Source organism: Notolepis coatsorum (genome assembly GCF_963971535.1).
Source record: "Notolepis coatsorum genome assembly, chromosome: 10".
Taxonomy (NCBI): Eukaryota; Metazoa; Chordata; class Actinopteri; order Aulopiformes; family Paralepididae; genus Notolepis; species Notolepis coatsorum.
Window position 1 is genome coordinate 113,219,297 of NC_140174.1, and position 17,063 is coordinate 113,236,359.

General features: G+C 42.3%; 1 protein-coding gene across 1 annotated transcript in view; it reads left to right on the top strand.

Annotated features, from left to right (window-relative positions):
* Positions 1–17,063, top strand: part of LOC311236166 (disintegrin and metalloproteinase domain-containing protein 9-like) — a 350,625-nt gene that overhangs the window by 310,206 nt on the left and 23,356 nt on the right. Inside the window, exons 20-21 of the mRNA XM_084323795.1 lie at positions 1,620–1,767; positions 2,268–2,370. Coding sequence (XP_084179921.1) covers positions 1,620–1,767; positions 2,268–2,370 — 251 coding nt within the window. The remainder of the gene's footprint in view (positions 1–1,619; positions 1,768–2,267; positions 2,371–17,063) is intronic.

Consider the following 17,063-nt stretch of genomic DNA (forward strand, 5'->3'; position numbering starts at 1 on the left):
AGACATATAAAATTACAGTTTTTCACATTAGGATCTAACATCCCAACAGGCCACCTAGTTTATGGTTTGATTCAGTTTTAAATAGACAATAATAAAAGGAGCAAGATAAAATAGACAGAGTAAAATAGTGCAATAGTGCAGTGCAATAAAATTGTAGAATAGAATAGATTAAAAAAATATATATTTTACTGTGCAATAAAATAGTTCTGGATTACTGTTCAACAGTTCAAAGTCGTCCCAAACCTGTGTTCGGTATCCATAGTTCAAAACATGACAGTCTTCTCTTCTGCCTGACACCACAATGCACATTTTAAAGCAAGCCGTATCAGACAGTAGTCTCCTGTTCATGACAGTCTATTCTGCTCGATACACACACAGTTCAATGTGTAGACCTACTTTGAAATAAAACACAGAACACAACCTGATGTTATCATTGGGAATGGGTCTGAGCTCGCAAAGGGCAAATACCGCCGCCTATCGTCTCCCGGATGGTATTGCACATCATTGGATTGGATTGGCTGGGACTGTGCATCAGAAAAAAAACTCCGGTCCGGGGTTTCCCTTCTCGGGCAAGCAGTATCGTGTTACCACATTCACTGGGGAGGCTGGGAGCAGCGTCGATTATGTGTTTTGGGCTATAACGTTGTATCAATAAACTCGATCAATATTTGGAATGGCGATCAGGAATTGGATTCATCTTTTTGCAGAACATCTGATGTGAGGTAAGGACTCTATTTTACCAGTCTTGAGTTAATCAGATGTTCCTTTCTCCACCATCGGAGCGTGTATGTGTGTGCGTGTGCGTGCCGTTAGATCTGACCAAGGCACGGATAATCAATTTTTCAGCCCGCTTCTCTAGTGTGCATAATGACACATTATACTATCGATAATCTAGCGTTTATTTGAAAACGATTCATAAATCAGCCGAAAAATGACAATGTGTTTTGTGTATTCCACTAAAGGGCTATTATCGTGGATTTCTCTGGAATTACTAGAAATCTCAAACTATACTCGTATTCAAAACGGTATAAAACGGAAATGTACCAATGAAAAAAACAATCCGTTCATACAAGCAAGTCATTGATAAGTGACGGGTCTAGACCCATAGCCATAATTTAAGATATAGTTTAAGCGTTCGCAAATATCCCCGTCCTCCCATTGACTTCAGTGCTGGCACGCTAGACCTAATTTGGTCATGGCTCTGAATGAGTTAACCACAAAAACCTGCATGGACTACAATGTATGTCATGCCAGTTAGGGTACCTTGTATATACTGTTTATTTTCCTCATATTTTTATATTCAGATTAAATTCTATGGCCTATATTTATGTCTTTCTACTATTACCCTGCCCATACCTCTACCCCCCTCCCCCATGCTGCTATTACCCTGCCCATACCTGTACCCCCTCCCCCTATTACCCTGCCCATACCTGTACCCCCCCTCCCCCATGCTGCTCTGACGCCTGCATTTCCCCCAAAGAGATCAATACAGGAATATCTTGTCTTATCTTATTAATGAAGTAAAAGTAAAAAGTAGACAACATTGGCTTTCATTTCTAAACATCTCTCTCTCTCTGTCTCCTCTCTCTCTCTCTCTCTCTCTCTCCCCCCCCTCCCAGATAAGGACACCTCTCTGCGTGACGGCCTGCTGGTTTTCTTCTTCCTGATCCTGCCCCTCCTGGCGCTGGGTGCGTTTGTTTCGCTGCGCAGGAACGACCTGCTGCGACGCCTCGGCCTCGGGGGCAGGAAGAGGTCTCAACCATACGAGTGAGGGTTTGTTTTGTTAGCTCCAGGGGGCGGGGCTTAGTCTGGGCAGGGCTTAGTCTGGGTGGGGTTTAGTCTGGGCGGGGCTTAGTCTGGCTGAGGTTTAGTATGGGCGGGGCTTAGTCTGGGTGGGGCTTAGTCTGGGCGTGGCTTAGTCTGGGTGGGGTTTAGTCTGGGCGGGGCTTAGTATGGGCGGGTCTTAGTCTGGGCGGGGCTTAGTCTGGGTGAGGTTTATTCTGGAGAGAGTCTTTAGAGAGAGAAAGGGGGAGGGTTAGTGAGAACCGTCTGTAGTATGGTAGTAAAAGGTTAACCTTCTGTAGTGTGGTAGTGAAAGGGTTAACCCTTTGTCGCGTGGCAGTGAAAGGGTTAACCTTCTGTATTGTCACAGTGAACGTGGTTAACCATTTGGTAGTGTGTGGTAGTGAAAGGGTTAAAGAGTAATTCCACTGTCGTCCTAAAAAGCACCCTGAAAAAATAACATAGCGTTTACTTCCTGGTTTCAGGGCAGAGAGCAGAGCTCCACCCAATCCCAGCAGAGGACCGCCTCCCAGAGCTCAGCCCCCTGCTGTTGCCCGGGGTAACCCCAGTAGCATCGTCAAGGATGGGGTGAGTTTCCTGCAACTTAAAGGCAACAGTAGATCACATCCACGTCGGTGTCCAGGAGACGCTGTCTAACTCACTGTCTAGAGACCAAACTACATCAACTAAGATGTGTTCACACTGTCTAACTCACTGTCTAGACCAAACTACATCAACTAAGATGTGTTCACACTGTCTGACTCACTGTCTAGACCAAACTACATCAACTAAGGCAGTGTTCTCACTCACCACTTTTGGGGTGCGAAACGGCGCTGAATCGTTTCACCCCCCGCTGAACGGGACCAGCTGGCAGAGGTGGTCTCGGGGTCGGTCCCGGGAGAACGGGGGGTGTGGCTTTGCGAGCTTGTACCTTTTCACGGGCGTGGCGCCTGGTGCTGACATAACGTCATAAATTTTGTTTGCCATTGCTATGTCTATAACATTGTTCGAATGCATTTATTTCTATTAGACCAGTGGTGCCCAACAAGTCGGCCGTGGTCGACCAGTAGATCGCTCAAAAGCGGACTCTACAACACCATCCATTCGTGATAAAATATAACTTCATATTTATTGGCAATTTGTTCATTTTATATCAACATCCAGAGTCCGCAGTCGTGTTAAGACATTCCCGTTTACATTTTCGGTCGACCAGTAGATCAATGACATTCAATATAATCGATGCGAGTTACTAGTATGTTGCAGTAACGTTAGCGTTAGCCGTTAGCTTAGCGTTATTGTTAACGCTGCAAAACGATCAAAAGCGGACTCTACAACAGAGTTCCATTCGTGAGAAAATGGGGGTGGGTTATATTGACAAGGCTTGACAACAGAGGTTCAAATATAACTTCATATTTATTAGTTATTTGTATCTTTATATCAACATCCATTCTCCAGTCTCCGTGTGAACACTTCCTGTGTTTACATTTCGAGCGTGACATCATCGACTACGGCAAGCTTACAAGCTCAAAACGCAAACCGTAAACAAAACCCAGAGCGCACCCAGAATGAAGTGTGTACACAAACTAGAGGGGGGAGAGGGGGAGGGGGAGAGTTCGGATCAGATCTCGGTACGGGAAGAACGGAACGAAATAGAAACGAATAGAGTGAGTGAGAAAGGGCCCTAAGATGTGTTCACACTGTCTAACTCACTGTCTAGAGACCAAACTACATCAACTAAGATGTGTCCACACTGTCTAACTCACTGTCTAGAGACCAAACTACATCAACTAAGATGTGTTCACACTGTCTAACTCACTGTCTAGAGACCAAACTACATCAACTAAGATGTGTCCACACTGTCTAACTCACTGTCTAGAGACCAAACTACATCAACTAAGATGTGTTCACACTGTCTAACTCACTGTCTAGAGACCAAACTACATCAACTAAGATGTGTTCACACTGTCTAACTCACTGTCTAGAGACCAAACTACATCAACTAAGATGTGTCCACACTGTCTAACTCACTGTCTAGACCAAACTACATCAACTAAGATGTGTTCACACTGTCTAACTCACTGTCTAGAGACCAAACTACATCAACTAAGATGTGTTCACACTGTCTAACTCACTGTCTAGAGACCAAACTACATCAACTAAGATGTGTTCACACTGTCTAACTCACTGTCTAGAGACCAAACTACATCAACTAAGATGTGTTCACACTGTCTAACTCACTGTCTAGACCAAACTACATCAACTAAGATGTGTTCACACTGTCTAACTCACTGTCTAGAGACCAAACTACATCAACTAAGATGTGTCCACACTGTCTAACTCACTGTCTAGACCAAACTACATCAACTAAGATGTGTTCACACTGTCTAACTCACTGTCTAGAGACCAAACTACATCAACTAAGATGTGTTCACACTGTCTAACTCACTGTCTAGAGACCAAACTACATCAACTAAGATGTGTTCACACTGTCTAACTCACTGTCTAGAGACCAAACTACATCAACTAAGATGTGTTCACACTGTCTAACTCACTGTCTAGACCAAACTACATCAACTAAGATGTGTTCACACTGTCTAACTCACTGTCTAGAGACCAAACTACATCAACTAAGATGTGTTCACACTGTCTAACTCACTGTCTAGAGACCAAACTACATCAACTAAGATGTGTTCACACTGTCTAACTCACTGTCTAGAGACCAAACTACATCAACTAAGATGTGTTCACACTGTCTAACTCACTGTCTAGACCAAACTACATCAACTAAGATGTGTTCACACTGTCTAACTCACTGTCTAGAGACCAAACTACATCAACTAAGATGTGTTCACACTGTCTAACTCACTGTCTAGACCAAACTACATCAACTAAGATGTGTCCACACTGTCTAACTCACTGTCTAGACCAAACTACATCAACTAAGATGTGTCCACACTGTCTAACTCACTGTCTAGACCAAACTACATCAACTAAGATGTGTTCACACTGTCTAACTCACTGTCTAGAGACCAAACTACATCAACTAAGATGTGTCCACACTGTCTAACTCACTGTCTAGAGACCAAACTACATCAACTAAGATGTGTTCACACTGTCTAACTCACTGTCTAGAGACCAAACTACATCAACTAAGATGTGTTCACACTATCTAACTCACTGTCTAGACCAAACTACATCAACTAAGATGTGTTCACACTGTCTAACTCACTGTCTAGAGACCAAACTACATCAACTAAGATGTGTCCACACTGTCTAACTCACTGTCTAGATCAGTGGTTCTCAAACTACGGGTCGCGACCCAAAGTGGGGTCGCGGGTAGGTGACAGTGACAGCGCATTGGCAAAAAAAAAAAAAACTCACATCGAGTTTTCCACCCGGCAGCTGTGTATTTGTCTCGCCCCTTCATCAACGGAGGCCGACGCAGTATTCCAATACACATCGCACTACATCCTGCGCATTTATAATCGCGGAGGCCACGTCTGGTCTTTTGTGTGTAACCTGGACTCGCAATGGATAGGTTTGTTGTCAGAAGCGGTGCCGGTTGTAGGAGCCGGTTGTAGGAGCCGGTTGTAGGAGCCACCTGTGTAGTTTACCTTGATAAGGGGTGGTGGCTTGCGTGGGAGACGTGGACCGGGAAAGCAAACAGTTTTTGTACCGCACGAACGCACGCACAGACGCACTGCACGCAACGCACGCATGTATTAGATATAAGAGTTTTGTTTGTTTTGCTTATTAGAAATAAATGATTGATTCATTGTGACAGCCAAACGGATGGATCAGAATCTTTATTATGTGCGCGTAGACTAAAGCTATCCCCGGAGTGGAAGTGGCAAATACGAAAGACAAAATTGTTTGTAAATAGCCACTATACCGGTTGTAGGGCTGACCTTCGAATATTCTTTTGGAATTCGAAGCTTCGGGGCCGAGATTCGATTTTAATTCGAAGCTTCGAGATAAAAAAATTAAAATAAAAAAATTATAAATATATATATGTACCGGTGTGTATATATATATATATATATATATATATATATATATATATATTTTATGTTGTGGGACTTGTACAGCACTTTGTTCAACTTTGTCAGTGCTGTAAAGTTTAAACCTTTTTAAATCTTAGACAAACAAAACACTTTGCTTTCATGAAATATTGTAAGCCGTCATTTGAGGCTTTATAAAAGCAGCACAATGAACACAAATCTGTCAGTGCCGAGTCCGACCTCATCTTAAATAACAAACAGCATTGCTTGTTGTAGTTAACACTTTAATCGCCGAAGACGCTGGAACGCGTCATTCCCCGCCATGCTTATTCTGCCGATGACGCTGGACAGCGTCTTTGATAGTTTCAAGTTTCTTTAATATTTGTCATACAGAAGTACAGAATACTTTTATACAAAATGCTTCTTACTGTTACGCTCCAGAGACTGTGCAAGACAAGATAAGTATGAAATAAAATAACATAGTAAAATTAGAAGTAAAAAAACGAGGTCACAGTGTTCAGTTTAGACATATGTACAATGTTCGATGCAGAATAGACGTAGTTACCATACAATATACAATACTGTGCAGTGTACTAATATACAATACTATATAGTGCAAGGCAGAAATGGGACGAGGTGCAATTTAGGTACAATTCACAGTAGGTGTACGAGTTGTAGTGCAAATCCTTTATCAATAAATATAAAGTGTAAAGTGTGTTTGTGTGATCTAAAGTGTGGAGAGTGGGTGCTGCAGTGTGTTGTTTGTTTGAGTGAGTGTGTGCGTGTGTGTGCTGTGTGCATTTGATGGTTGTTGCATAGTGTTTATTGTTCGTTTAGCAGCCTGATGGCCTGGGGATAGAAGCTTCTTCTGAGTCTTTCTGTGCTCGCCTTAAGACTCCGGTATCGCTTGCCTGACCGCAGCAGTTCAAAGAGGCAGTTGTTCGGGTGGCTCGAGTCCTTAATAATTCTCTTAGCCTTCCCCTTGCACCGCTTGTTGTAAATGTTCTGGAGGGTGGGAAGCCCCCCTCCAATTGTGCGTTCGGCTGAACGTGTCACTCTTTGTAGTCTGCTACGGTCTTGTGCAGTGCTATTCCCAAACCAGGAGGTGATGTTGCCGGTCAGGATGCTCTCTATTGTACATGAGTAGAAGTTCCTAAGGATCTTCTGACTGACTTGGAACTTCCTTAGGCGCCTGAGGAAGTAGAGGCGTTGTCGTGCCTTCTTCACAACACTGTCAATGTGTGTGGTCCATGTCAAGTCCTCGGATATCTGATGATGATATGATAACAATATTTCAAAAATCTGTGATCGAAATCATATTTCTCCCCCGGAGACATTATATGTACTGGTGAGCCCCTGTCAACTCTCTAACGGTTCAAGAGCGCCATCTGGTGGCCGATCGGCGGATCGCCCAGGGAAGAAACAGGAAGTGGAAGCTGGTGCTCATTTCAATTTGGTCCGATCACTCGCTATAGGTCCCGGGACTCGAGCTCGACACAATGGATAGCGAGCCGTTGCCAATAACTCGATAAACAACATGATTTGGACGTATATACTATTATACAACCTGGAAATGGATTGGGTATTTCTACATCCCATAATGGAAAAAATTCTGTTCCACGCTCATCTCCCAACGGCGAGAGGAAGCTACGGTGAGTTTCAGCGTTATTTTTTAATGTCTTCTATACTAACTGCTCTAATGATCATATCACCCACACTAGATGAATGATATAACGTTGCCCACGGAATTATAAACGACCCCCCGCCCATCCGGTCAACATCAGATCATACGTAGTAACTTCTAGAAGTACGTGCAGTTGAAATTTTTTATCTCGCGCCGATTGCTATCAAACTGTATACAATCATCAATATAATGCATTTAGGGCTATAAATCACGTTCTGGAGAAAGCTGCAGAAAACGATAAAAACATACTTATACTTTAGACCGTATTTTAGTATGAATATGTGAATGAAAAAGTATAACGTTGCTACACCCTGAACAATAGATATAGGACTTTGAATGGGCCATGGTAATGTCAATTTAGCAATACAATTTAAAAAGTTATAGCTCTGCAAAGAAGGGGAACATCTCCATATTAAATAGGGCTGGCGAGGGATGGTAAATTATGAATTTAACCCCGGCGATCAAAGTGTTAACAAAGAGAGGCAGAGTTTATTTTGCACACAAACATTTTTTTTTTTTTATATATTCAAATTTTATTTTCATATTCGAATCCCATGCCCATCGAACGAAGCTTCGAAGTATTTAAGACAGCCCTAGCCGGTTTTCTGTTATGAAATGGGCTCTGCTCATAACCAGCTGCTATACCACACTGAAGTGAGGTGGCTATCTCGAGGCAGAGTATTAAATCGCCTTTTTGAATTCAGAGAAGAAGCGTGGATTTTCCTTGCAGACTGTGTGCATGTCCACCTCTAGGCTCACGGGACAAGCAGGCGTGGGACCGGAATTCCCAACCGGCGGGGGGAATTTAGTGAGTAACACTGACTCTAGAATTACCCTTGAGGTGCCCTTGAGCAAGTCATCTTCTCCAGTGGCCAACCGTAGGGCCATGATATGGTTGTACTGGGAAGCTTCTCTCCCAGGGGGGGGGGCTCAGAAGGTGGAGCGGTCGTCTGGTAATCGGAAGTTTCCCGGTTTGATTCCCGCTCTTCCCGGGCAGCACGTCGAAGTGTCCTTGAGCTTAAAGACACACTTAACCCCTAACTGCTCCTGATGAGCAGGTCGGCACCTTGCATGATTCAAGATTCAAGATTGTTTATTGTCATATGCACAGTTAAAACGACAGTTTGCCATACAATGAAAATCTTACTTTGCTAGTCCACCCTTCACAAAAAATCACACAGTACTTAACTTAAACATATTTAAATACAAGCGAGTGCTAGAAAATAAGGTAAAATAGATCAAAATTAGGGATGTCCGATATTATCGGCCTACCGATATTATCGGCCGATATCGGCATTAAAATGTGATATCGGAAAATATCTGTATCTGTTTTCAAAAAAAATATTAATTTTTCCCCTTTTTTTTAACATGAAACAAGACAAACAATACAGTAACAATAATAATAAATAATAAATGATAAATCACAGGACAATAACAGAAATAATAATAACAATGACAGTCCAGTAATTAAATCAGAATGAATGTAAATTAAAAGACACAAAAATAATAAATACAATACATGGGCTCTTGCTCGCTCTTACCTCCCCCCCCCCCCCCCCCCCCCTCAGGACCCCTACTTGGACTATACATCCACTACTTCATTTAACCTCAGAAAATTACAAATTTATATGCGTTCCTTTATCTTCTCCACCATAGCTATCCAGACTGCTATGCTGGCTTCATTAACACCTAAAATTCGTGCAGTGGATATCTCTAGATAAATCACATCGAGATAGGTAAGAACCCAAACCTTCCGGCACATTTTATCCGGTTGAATCCAGCGTGACGCTATAAATCTTTTGGCAGCCGTAAGACCCGCCAAAATGAGTCTCTTTACATGTACAGAGGTCGATAACTGAGAAACATCATTCAACAACAATACAGAAGGCAGTATAGGTATGGTCAGAGAAAAGAATTCTGATAATTGAGTGGTTACATTTTCCCAGAAAGTCTTAACAGGAGGGCATTCCCAATACATATGCGTATATGTACCAATAGCATCGTTTGAACACAAGGAGCATCGAGAGTTCGGTCTTAGACCCATTAGGTGCAATCGTCTAGGGGTCAGGTAAGTCCTATGAACAAAATTAAGATTAATCTGTTGGTGATCTGGGTTGCGTGATGATAGCCGAACATTTTCCCAGACTGCATCCCAATCAAAATCTACTTTCAGGTTTGGGATATCCTTCCTCCAAACTGAGTCTAGGGGAAGGACCTCATATGAGGACGTAAGTAAGTGGCGGTAAAAGTCAGAGACAAAGCCTCTCGACGTCTCCTTGTCATAAAATAATTTGTGAAATCTGTGGTGCTCAAGTGGAATGTCTAATGGGACTCCGTGAGCCTTCAAAGCTGCTCTTATTTGTAGATAGAAGAGATAAGTGGAATTGGTGAGGTTAAATTTGTTGAATATATCTTGATAACTGCGGAGACCATATTCATCGAAGATATCCCCCAATGTGTGTATGCCTTTCTCTTCCCATCCAGGATATCGGATAGGTTGTTGTGCAATAAGGATTAAATTGTTATTAAATAGGGGAGAATGCCTGTGCCATTTATGGTGGTTAGTACACTTTTTCTGTGTGTCACGCCATATCCGGATCACATGTGTAATAAGAGGGCCAAATCTCAAGTTGCATTGTTTAATTGATAAGTTGGTGTACACTATATCCTGTAGTCTATGTGGTGCCACTATGTTCTCCTCTAATGGTCTCCAGGATACCAATGCTTGAGAATCAAACCAGGTGATCAGTGGTCTTAAAGAGAACGCTTTAAAGTAATAGTAGAAGTCTGGAAAGGCTAAACCCTGTCGGTTTTATTTCTCTGTGCCGTGGATCTTTTTAATCGTGGACGTTTGTTGTTCCAAATAAATTTATATGCAGCGGAGTGTAGTTTTTGCCAGTATCCAATTGGAGGGGGTAACGGCAACATTGAGCTGATGAGTTCATTCTGGGCAAAACATTCATCTTAACTATTGACGCTCAGGCCTGTAATGAGTTTTTTAATTTTGACCACCTGCTGAAGTCATCTGTGATCCTGTCTAGCAAACTGGAGTAATTATGCTTCACCGTTCTACCATGGGTATATTTGCTGGGAGGGTGGTAGCCTTCGCAGTCACATTGAGTGGAAGGAAGGCTGATTTTGGCCAGTTTATCTTAAAACCCGATAGATTGCCAAAATCATCTATTACTTTAAGAAGATGAGGTAGGGAGGTGGCAGGGTTTTGCATGAACAAGATTACATCGTCTGCATATAAGCTAATGTGATGCTGTGTGCCCTTAATTGAGATCGGTGCTATGGACTGGGATTGTTTTATGTACTGTGCTAAAGGTTCTAGGGATAGAGCAAATAGACCGGGACTAAGAGGACAACCCTGTCTGGACGAGCGCGATACAGGGAAGTGTGGAGATCAGAATTTACCTGTTAAAATTATGGCAGATGGATCTGTATATAGTACTTTGATCATATGAATCAACCCATCACCTAACCCCATCCTTTTAAGTACTGCCCATAAGTAAGACCATTCCAACCTGTCAAAGGCTTTCATCGCGTCTAAGGATAAAACAGCTATAGGAGGCTCGGCATCCTTGCTGGCGTCTATCACATGCAGTAACCGTCTAATATTATCCGTGATCAGGCGGCCTCTTATGAAGCCTGTCTGATCAGGGTGAACTAAAGATGTCATATGCTTTTGAAGTCGGATGGCTAGTACCTTAGCGTACAGCTTGAGATCGGTTCCAAGGAGGCTTAAGGGTCTATAACTACCGCAGTCGGTGGGGTCTTTATCTTTCTTAAGTAGGACAGATATGAGTGCCATATTGACATCCCTGTAGAAATTCCCCTCTTTGACTGAGTGTAAAATCATATCAAGTAATAGGGGTCCAATTACATCCCAGCATGAGAGGTACAGTTCAGGTGGACTACCGTCCCAGCCAGGGGCCTTACCACTTTGCAAGTCAGAAATAGCCTCCCTAAGTTCCTCTAGTGCAGCGGTTCCCAAACTTTTTTGGCCGTGCAACCCCTGTCACCTCCCGACCTAGCTGACGCACCCCCCAATGGGTTTCTGTTAGAAAAAATTGTTGCTGGTCTCCGTGCACAGATTTTATTTTATCTCTTCCCACGGCGACTATGGATAGGGAATTTCTTTATTTAATTAAAATGTTCACGACAACATGGATGCATGTACTCTGCCAGCATGTTTAATATCCATAATACTAAAGGTTTGACTAAGATTTTTATGAAATTTTATTGTAAAAAAGTTTTCATGTCACGCACCACCTATAGGGCGCTCGCGTCGTTAAAGTGCCATCTTGGGGCTCGGGATGTCATTCTACTGAATGAGCCCTTTAGGAGTAAATAATTGTGGTCTGACAGTGCAACGGGCCCCAATTCAACGTCAAAGCTATCAAATAGTCTAGGGGATGCAAAAACATAATCTATTCTAGAAAATGTCCTGTGTCTTGCTGAGAAAAAGGAAAACTCTTGCGCTGTTGGATTGAGCGATCGCCACAAATAATTTACTCCTGTGTCCTTGGACCAGGCTTGTAGTGCCTTAGAGGCCTGTTTCTGGTCATAGGTTGTGGTAAGACTAGATTTATCACGGGATCCCATATGGCATTAAAATCTGCACCAATTATAAATGAATACTCAGGGAGATTTAGCATCGCTCTGGTGAGTGAAGCGTAGAAGTTAGCGTCATAAACATTAGGGGCGTAAGCCGCTACCAATGCAATTTTCCTGTTTAAGTAATCTATCTTAGCAATAGTTACTCGACCATCTGCATCAGACCACACGTCCAACAATTTAATATTCAACTTCCTTTTCACTACTATAGCTACACCACAGTATTTGGTGCCAAAGGAGGAGTAGCTTATGTTTTGATATACTTTATCCGCCAGCTTTACATTGTCGGCCAATAAAAGATGCGTTTCACTTAAAAGAGCTACATCAACCTGTTGTCTTTTCATCCATGTTAAAACGCTTGTGCGTTTATGATGCATATTGAGACCCCCTGTATTCCAAATCAAGATATTTAAATTAGCCATAGTCTAAACAGGTTGCAGTATGTCTGAGTGTAATTCGTCTGGAGTAGCATTTCATAATAGATATATATCCAACTGTTAACACATTCTGGGCCATTGGGATGAGTCTAATTAATGTCAAGAGGACCGGGGAATGTAAACAAACGTGGGGCTGTTTGTACAGCTAAATCTATACTTTATAGTATTGCTATCTGTCCATTCTCATTGTCAATTGAGTCCATAAACCGTCCCTTCAAAATGGCTTAAAGAAAAGTAAAATCATCAATAGGTTCTCATTTTATAGCGCCGTGAATATAAGCGTTATACGGGTTTTGGGACTAGTATATTTTCTGGAAGGCTAGATATAGGGCTGCTAACGTTATATCCAATGGCATTTCTGTTTTACAGATGCTACAGAAATAACTCAAACTGCATATGATCGGCACGATCCCAAAGCATGTATGCATGAAAGGGGGGGGGGGCGGGGGACGTCGTTTATTATGATTGATTACCAATAACCGTGTTCGTCTAACTAGCCACATAGGCCGATCGCCTGGATGGCTATCAAAACAATGCCAGATCGGGCTGTAATTTACGTGAAAAAGATCTTACCGTGGTCCGGGCTGATCCCCCCGAGCATTTCCCCGTTATCGATCGCCATCTGGTAGATCGATATGTCCATTGGCTGATGATAAATCCCCTTATTGCATGGTGAAATCTGCGATCCGAAACGTAATCCAAGCTACATGCTGCACATCCAGAATCCTGCTACTGAAATCTCCATTGAAAGTAAAAAAAAATACTGATTCGTTCAGCTACAGGGCACACTGCATTATCGCGATAGCGCCCCTAAGAGGATCTGGCCTCGAATTCATACAGTAGGGTAAATCTGCAGTGCCGCTCGGCGACCTTGAATAGGTTATTAAAATGGAATAAAAGCAATAACAACTTCCCACAGATATATCCGTGCCTCTGTCCACAACGGGTGGAATCGAAACACGGAGATCTCCGTGCTTGGGCGGGAATGTGTTAAGGTCCTGTTGAGATCCGAGCTTGAGCATAAAAATAAACATATAAAACAAAAAGACATATAATCCCCTATTCTCGCCCCCCTCCCACCCTTTAAATTACTTAACCAGTATCCCCATATCGAGCTTATCAACCATAACACCCCTATGCAAATTGCCATAGGGTCTAAAACTATCAAATCTACCATAAGTAGATTATTCTCTCAGTGGCTGCAAGCCACTCTCCCTTTATAAATAAAAAAAGGAGATAAAAATAAAAATAAAAAATTGCCTCAAAAATTAGAGTACATTCACTTAAACCTTATAAGAACATGGCTAAGTTTAAACACGCAGAAGAAAGAGAAAAAAGGCCTAGCATTAGAATTATTGCAAAAGAAAAGAAGGAGGGGTTATAATACGTGTATGCAGTACGTCCACCGGGCCGGGGAGGGCGATGTTACGCTGTGAAGATTGTTGTTTCCTCCGATGATGACCTATGCCGTGTGTGTGTAGAAGTTACAGAGCATCCATTTTAGTAAAAGTGCACTTAGTCCATCAGGAGAGGGCGCTGTGCAACAGCTCGTCTGACATTCTAGCATCTTCTCAATGTTCCAATTTTAGTATATGACTAGCCGAAGCTTCTAATATGTCGACAACAAGTAATAGTAGATGATGAAACTGGTGGTGGAAACCACTATATGTCGAGTGAGTGGCTGGCAGAACGTGTCTGAAACGTTAATGGATCTTGAAGTCTAATCAAAACATGTACACACACAGAGATTTTTTTTTTTTTTTTAAATACCCTCACGGACCCACGGAGGAATTAAGCCAAGTCATGACTCGACAAACAGAGCTAACGTTTATCTCCCCAGCCTTAGTGGCCGTTCAATGGTCACATAGTTAACCTATTTATAAAAACAAAGTTATCAAAATTATATGATGCCGCTTGGTGTTTAAGCCATAACAAAGTGCTAACTGCACAGAAACAGTATACTGTAGCCCAGGGGTCAGCAACCTTTTTGACATGGAGTGCCAGTTTGAAATACAGTTGTAACTAGTGTGCCTCAACAATATTCCATGCATCGTAATTTTTTTTTCTCATAATCAGGTCTTTTTAATGATAATTTTTACATTATTACATCATTATTGTTATTGTTATTATTAACAATATTATTATGATGGTTGTATCAACCCTAAATCTGAGTTGGGGGGGGAATGCAATGCAGACAAACAGCTGCATACAGTGCGACCATTTCACTCACATTTGCCCATTCATTTTTGGACACATCACACACCATCGGTGTGTGTACTGTACGTGTGCTGTCATAGCTCCACCTACAGGCCTAATGGAGAACACCAGGAGAACACCAGGATGTGAATGTGAGGTATAACGTGTAAAGAAGTTTCGATTGATCGCAAGACTACACTGTAAACAAATAATAATAATAAGTTACCAGAACTTAAAAATATTGAGTTCAGTTACTGTGCATTAAGGTTTTCAGTTTTCAATCCATAATAAGTTAACAGAAAAATAAATACACAACCACATTATTTCAACCTAATAAAACTATGTTTATTGTCATTGTTTTAAGAACACAAGTTGACTTGGTAATACTCACATTTTGAGTAAAAAAAATGGCTTTTAACATGTGCAATGTTCAACGAAATAGAAAAATAAATAATAAAATTTGTTGATTAATCCCACTGGTCACAATGGTGACGAAATAATGTTTTTGTTATAAGGCTCTGCAAATGTTACTGAATGATGTAGCAATGTATTTCCAGCTAAATTGAAATAATAAACAAATAAAGGGTCTCAATTAAATATGTGTAGTGTCACATGACCAGAGCTGTTTACATCCTGGCTGTACAATGAGAAGAAGATGGCTGCATCAAAGCTCCCACAAAAACAGTTAGTAAAAGCACTATATAAGCTCAGAACACAGCTCAGAACACAGAACACAGCTTAGAACACAGCTCAGAACACAGCTCAGAACACATCTCAGAACACAGCTCAGAACACAGAACACATGCCGAACACAGCACAGAACACAGCTCAGAACACAGGACACAGCTTCATCTAACGAGGCGTCGCAAGGTTTAACTGAGGCTAACGTTAACATGATGGCACACACACAGTGCACACACAAAGCACACCCTCCTCCTCCTCCTCCAATCCCTCCACCAGAGCAGAGAGAGAGAGAGAGAGAGAGAGAGAGAGATTTTCCAAACAGAAAATACACACAGCACGGTCCTTCTGACACACAAACCCGTAGTCGACTGTCCACGAGGGCTGGAATGTCCGAATTTGCTTTCTTAGCGGTGGTTGCCATCATGACACTGCACAGAATGTAACCTCAGCACTGCGTGTTACCTGTGAACTGCGTGAGGGCCGCGGGAGGCCAGCTGACTGCTACAGCTGAGCACCATGGGAACAGCTGTATAGCTGTCATAGGGGTGTGCAGAACAGTCGACTTACAAAAAAGAACCTGTGGGAGGATTTCAACTAGAGATATGCGACAACAGTGCAAAATATTTCACTATAATATTTCAAAGCGATTTTTTTTTATGCTGTCCCCCCTCCCCGTGCCTATGAAAATGGTCCCGCGTGCCTATGCTGGCACGCGTGCCTAGGGTTGCCGACGCCTGCTGTAGACTATAACGTGGTGTCCACTTGGCTCTTCAAGAAGGTTGTGGCATCCTTAGGCAAGGGAATATGTATCTTCAATCCGTCTTTGACGATGATGAACAGCTTCGCAGGGGACTGGAGCGACGGTTTGAAACCTCGCTTGTAGAGTGAGGCCATAACGACCTTATAGTGGGAACGCTGCTCCACAACTTCAGGACAGTAATCTTCGTAGATATAGACTGGGTTCCCTCCGTATACCAGTTTACCCCTCTTCTTCCGTGATTCTCGAATAATCATTTATTTTATTCCAATTTGACGTAAGCTAGCAATAATTACTCTATTCCTGGAGTTATTTGCAGCCTTGGAACCGATTCTGTAACACTGATCCAATTCGGGTATCATAGGGAGGATCTCCGCCCCCAGAATTTCAAACAGTACTTTTGCCAAGACAATGGGTTGGTCGCAACTCACGGACTCATCCAGTCCTATTATGCGAATATTCTGTCGACGGAGTCGATATTCGACGTCTGTTAACTTAGCCATTAGCTTAGCGTTGATTCCTTCTATTTCTTCCCATCTAGCATCCATCACATCCACCTTCTCAGTGCAAGTAGTCAAGCCGGTTTCCATATCATTTAGACGAACGGTCTGTGCACCAACCGTTGCCCATAGGTTGTCGATTTTGGATTCGATAGATTCTTTGGTAGAGTCAACTTGGTTGGTTAGGGATTGTAAACCTTCCGTTATGGTGCGTTCGAGCTTAAGCTTTATATCTTCGATTAGCTTAGCAATGGATTCCATATCGATGGAAGCGTCATCTTTTCTTGTTTCGCTAGCTTTCTTCGGTGCCATTGTGGTTCTTTCAGTCAATATAGTTAGTTGGAAACCTACAGGTTTAACCGAGTTGGTAGTATAAAAAGAGGCTTTTAAAGTCAAAATATA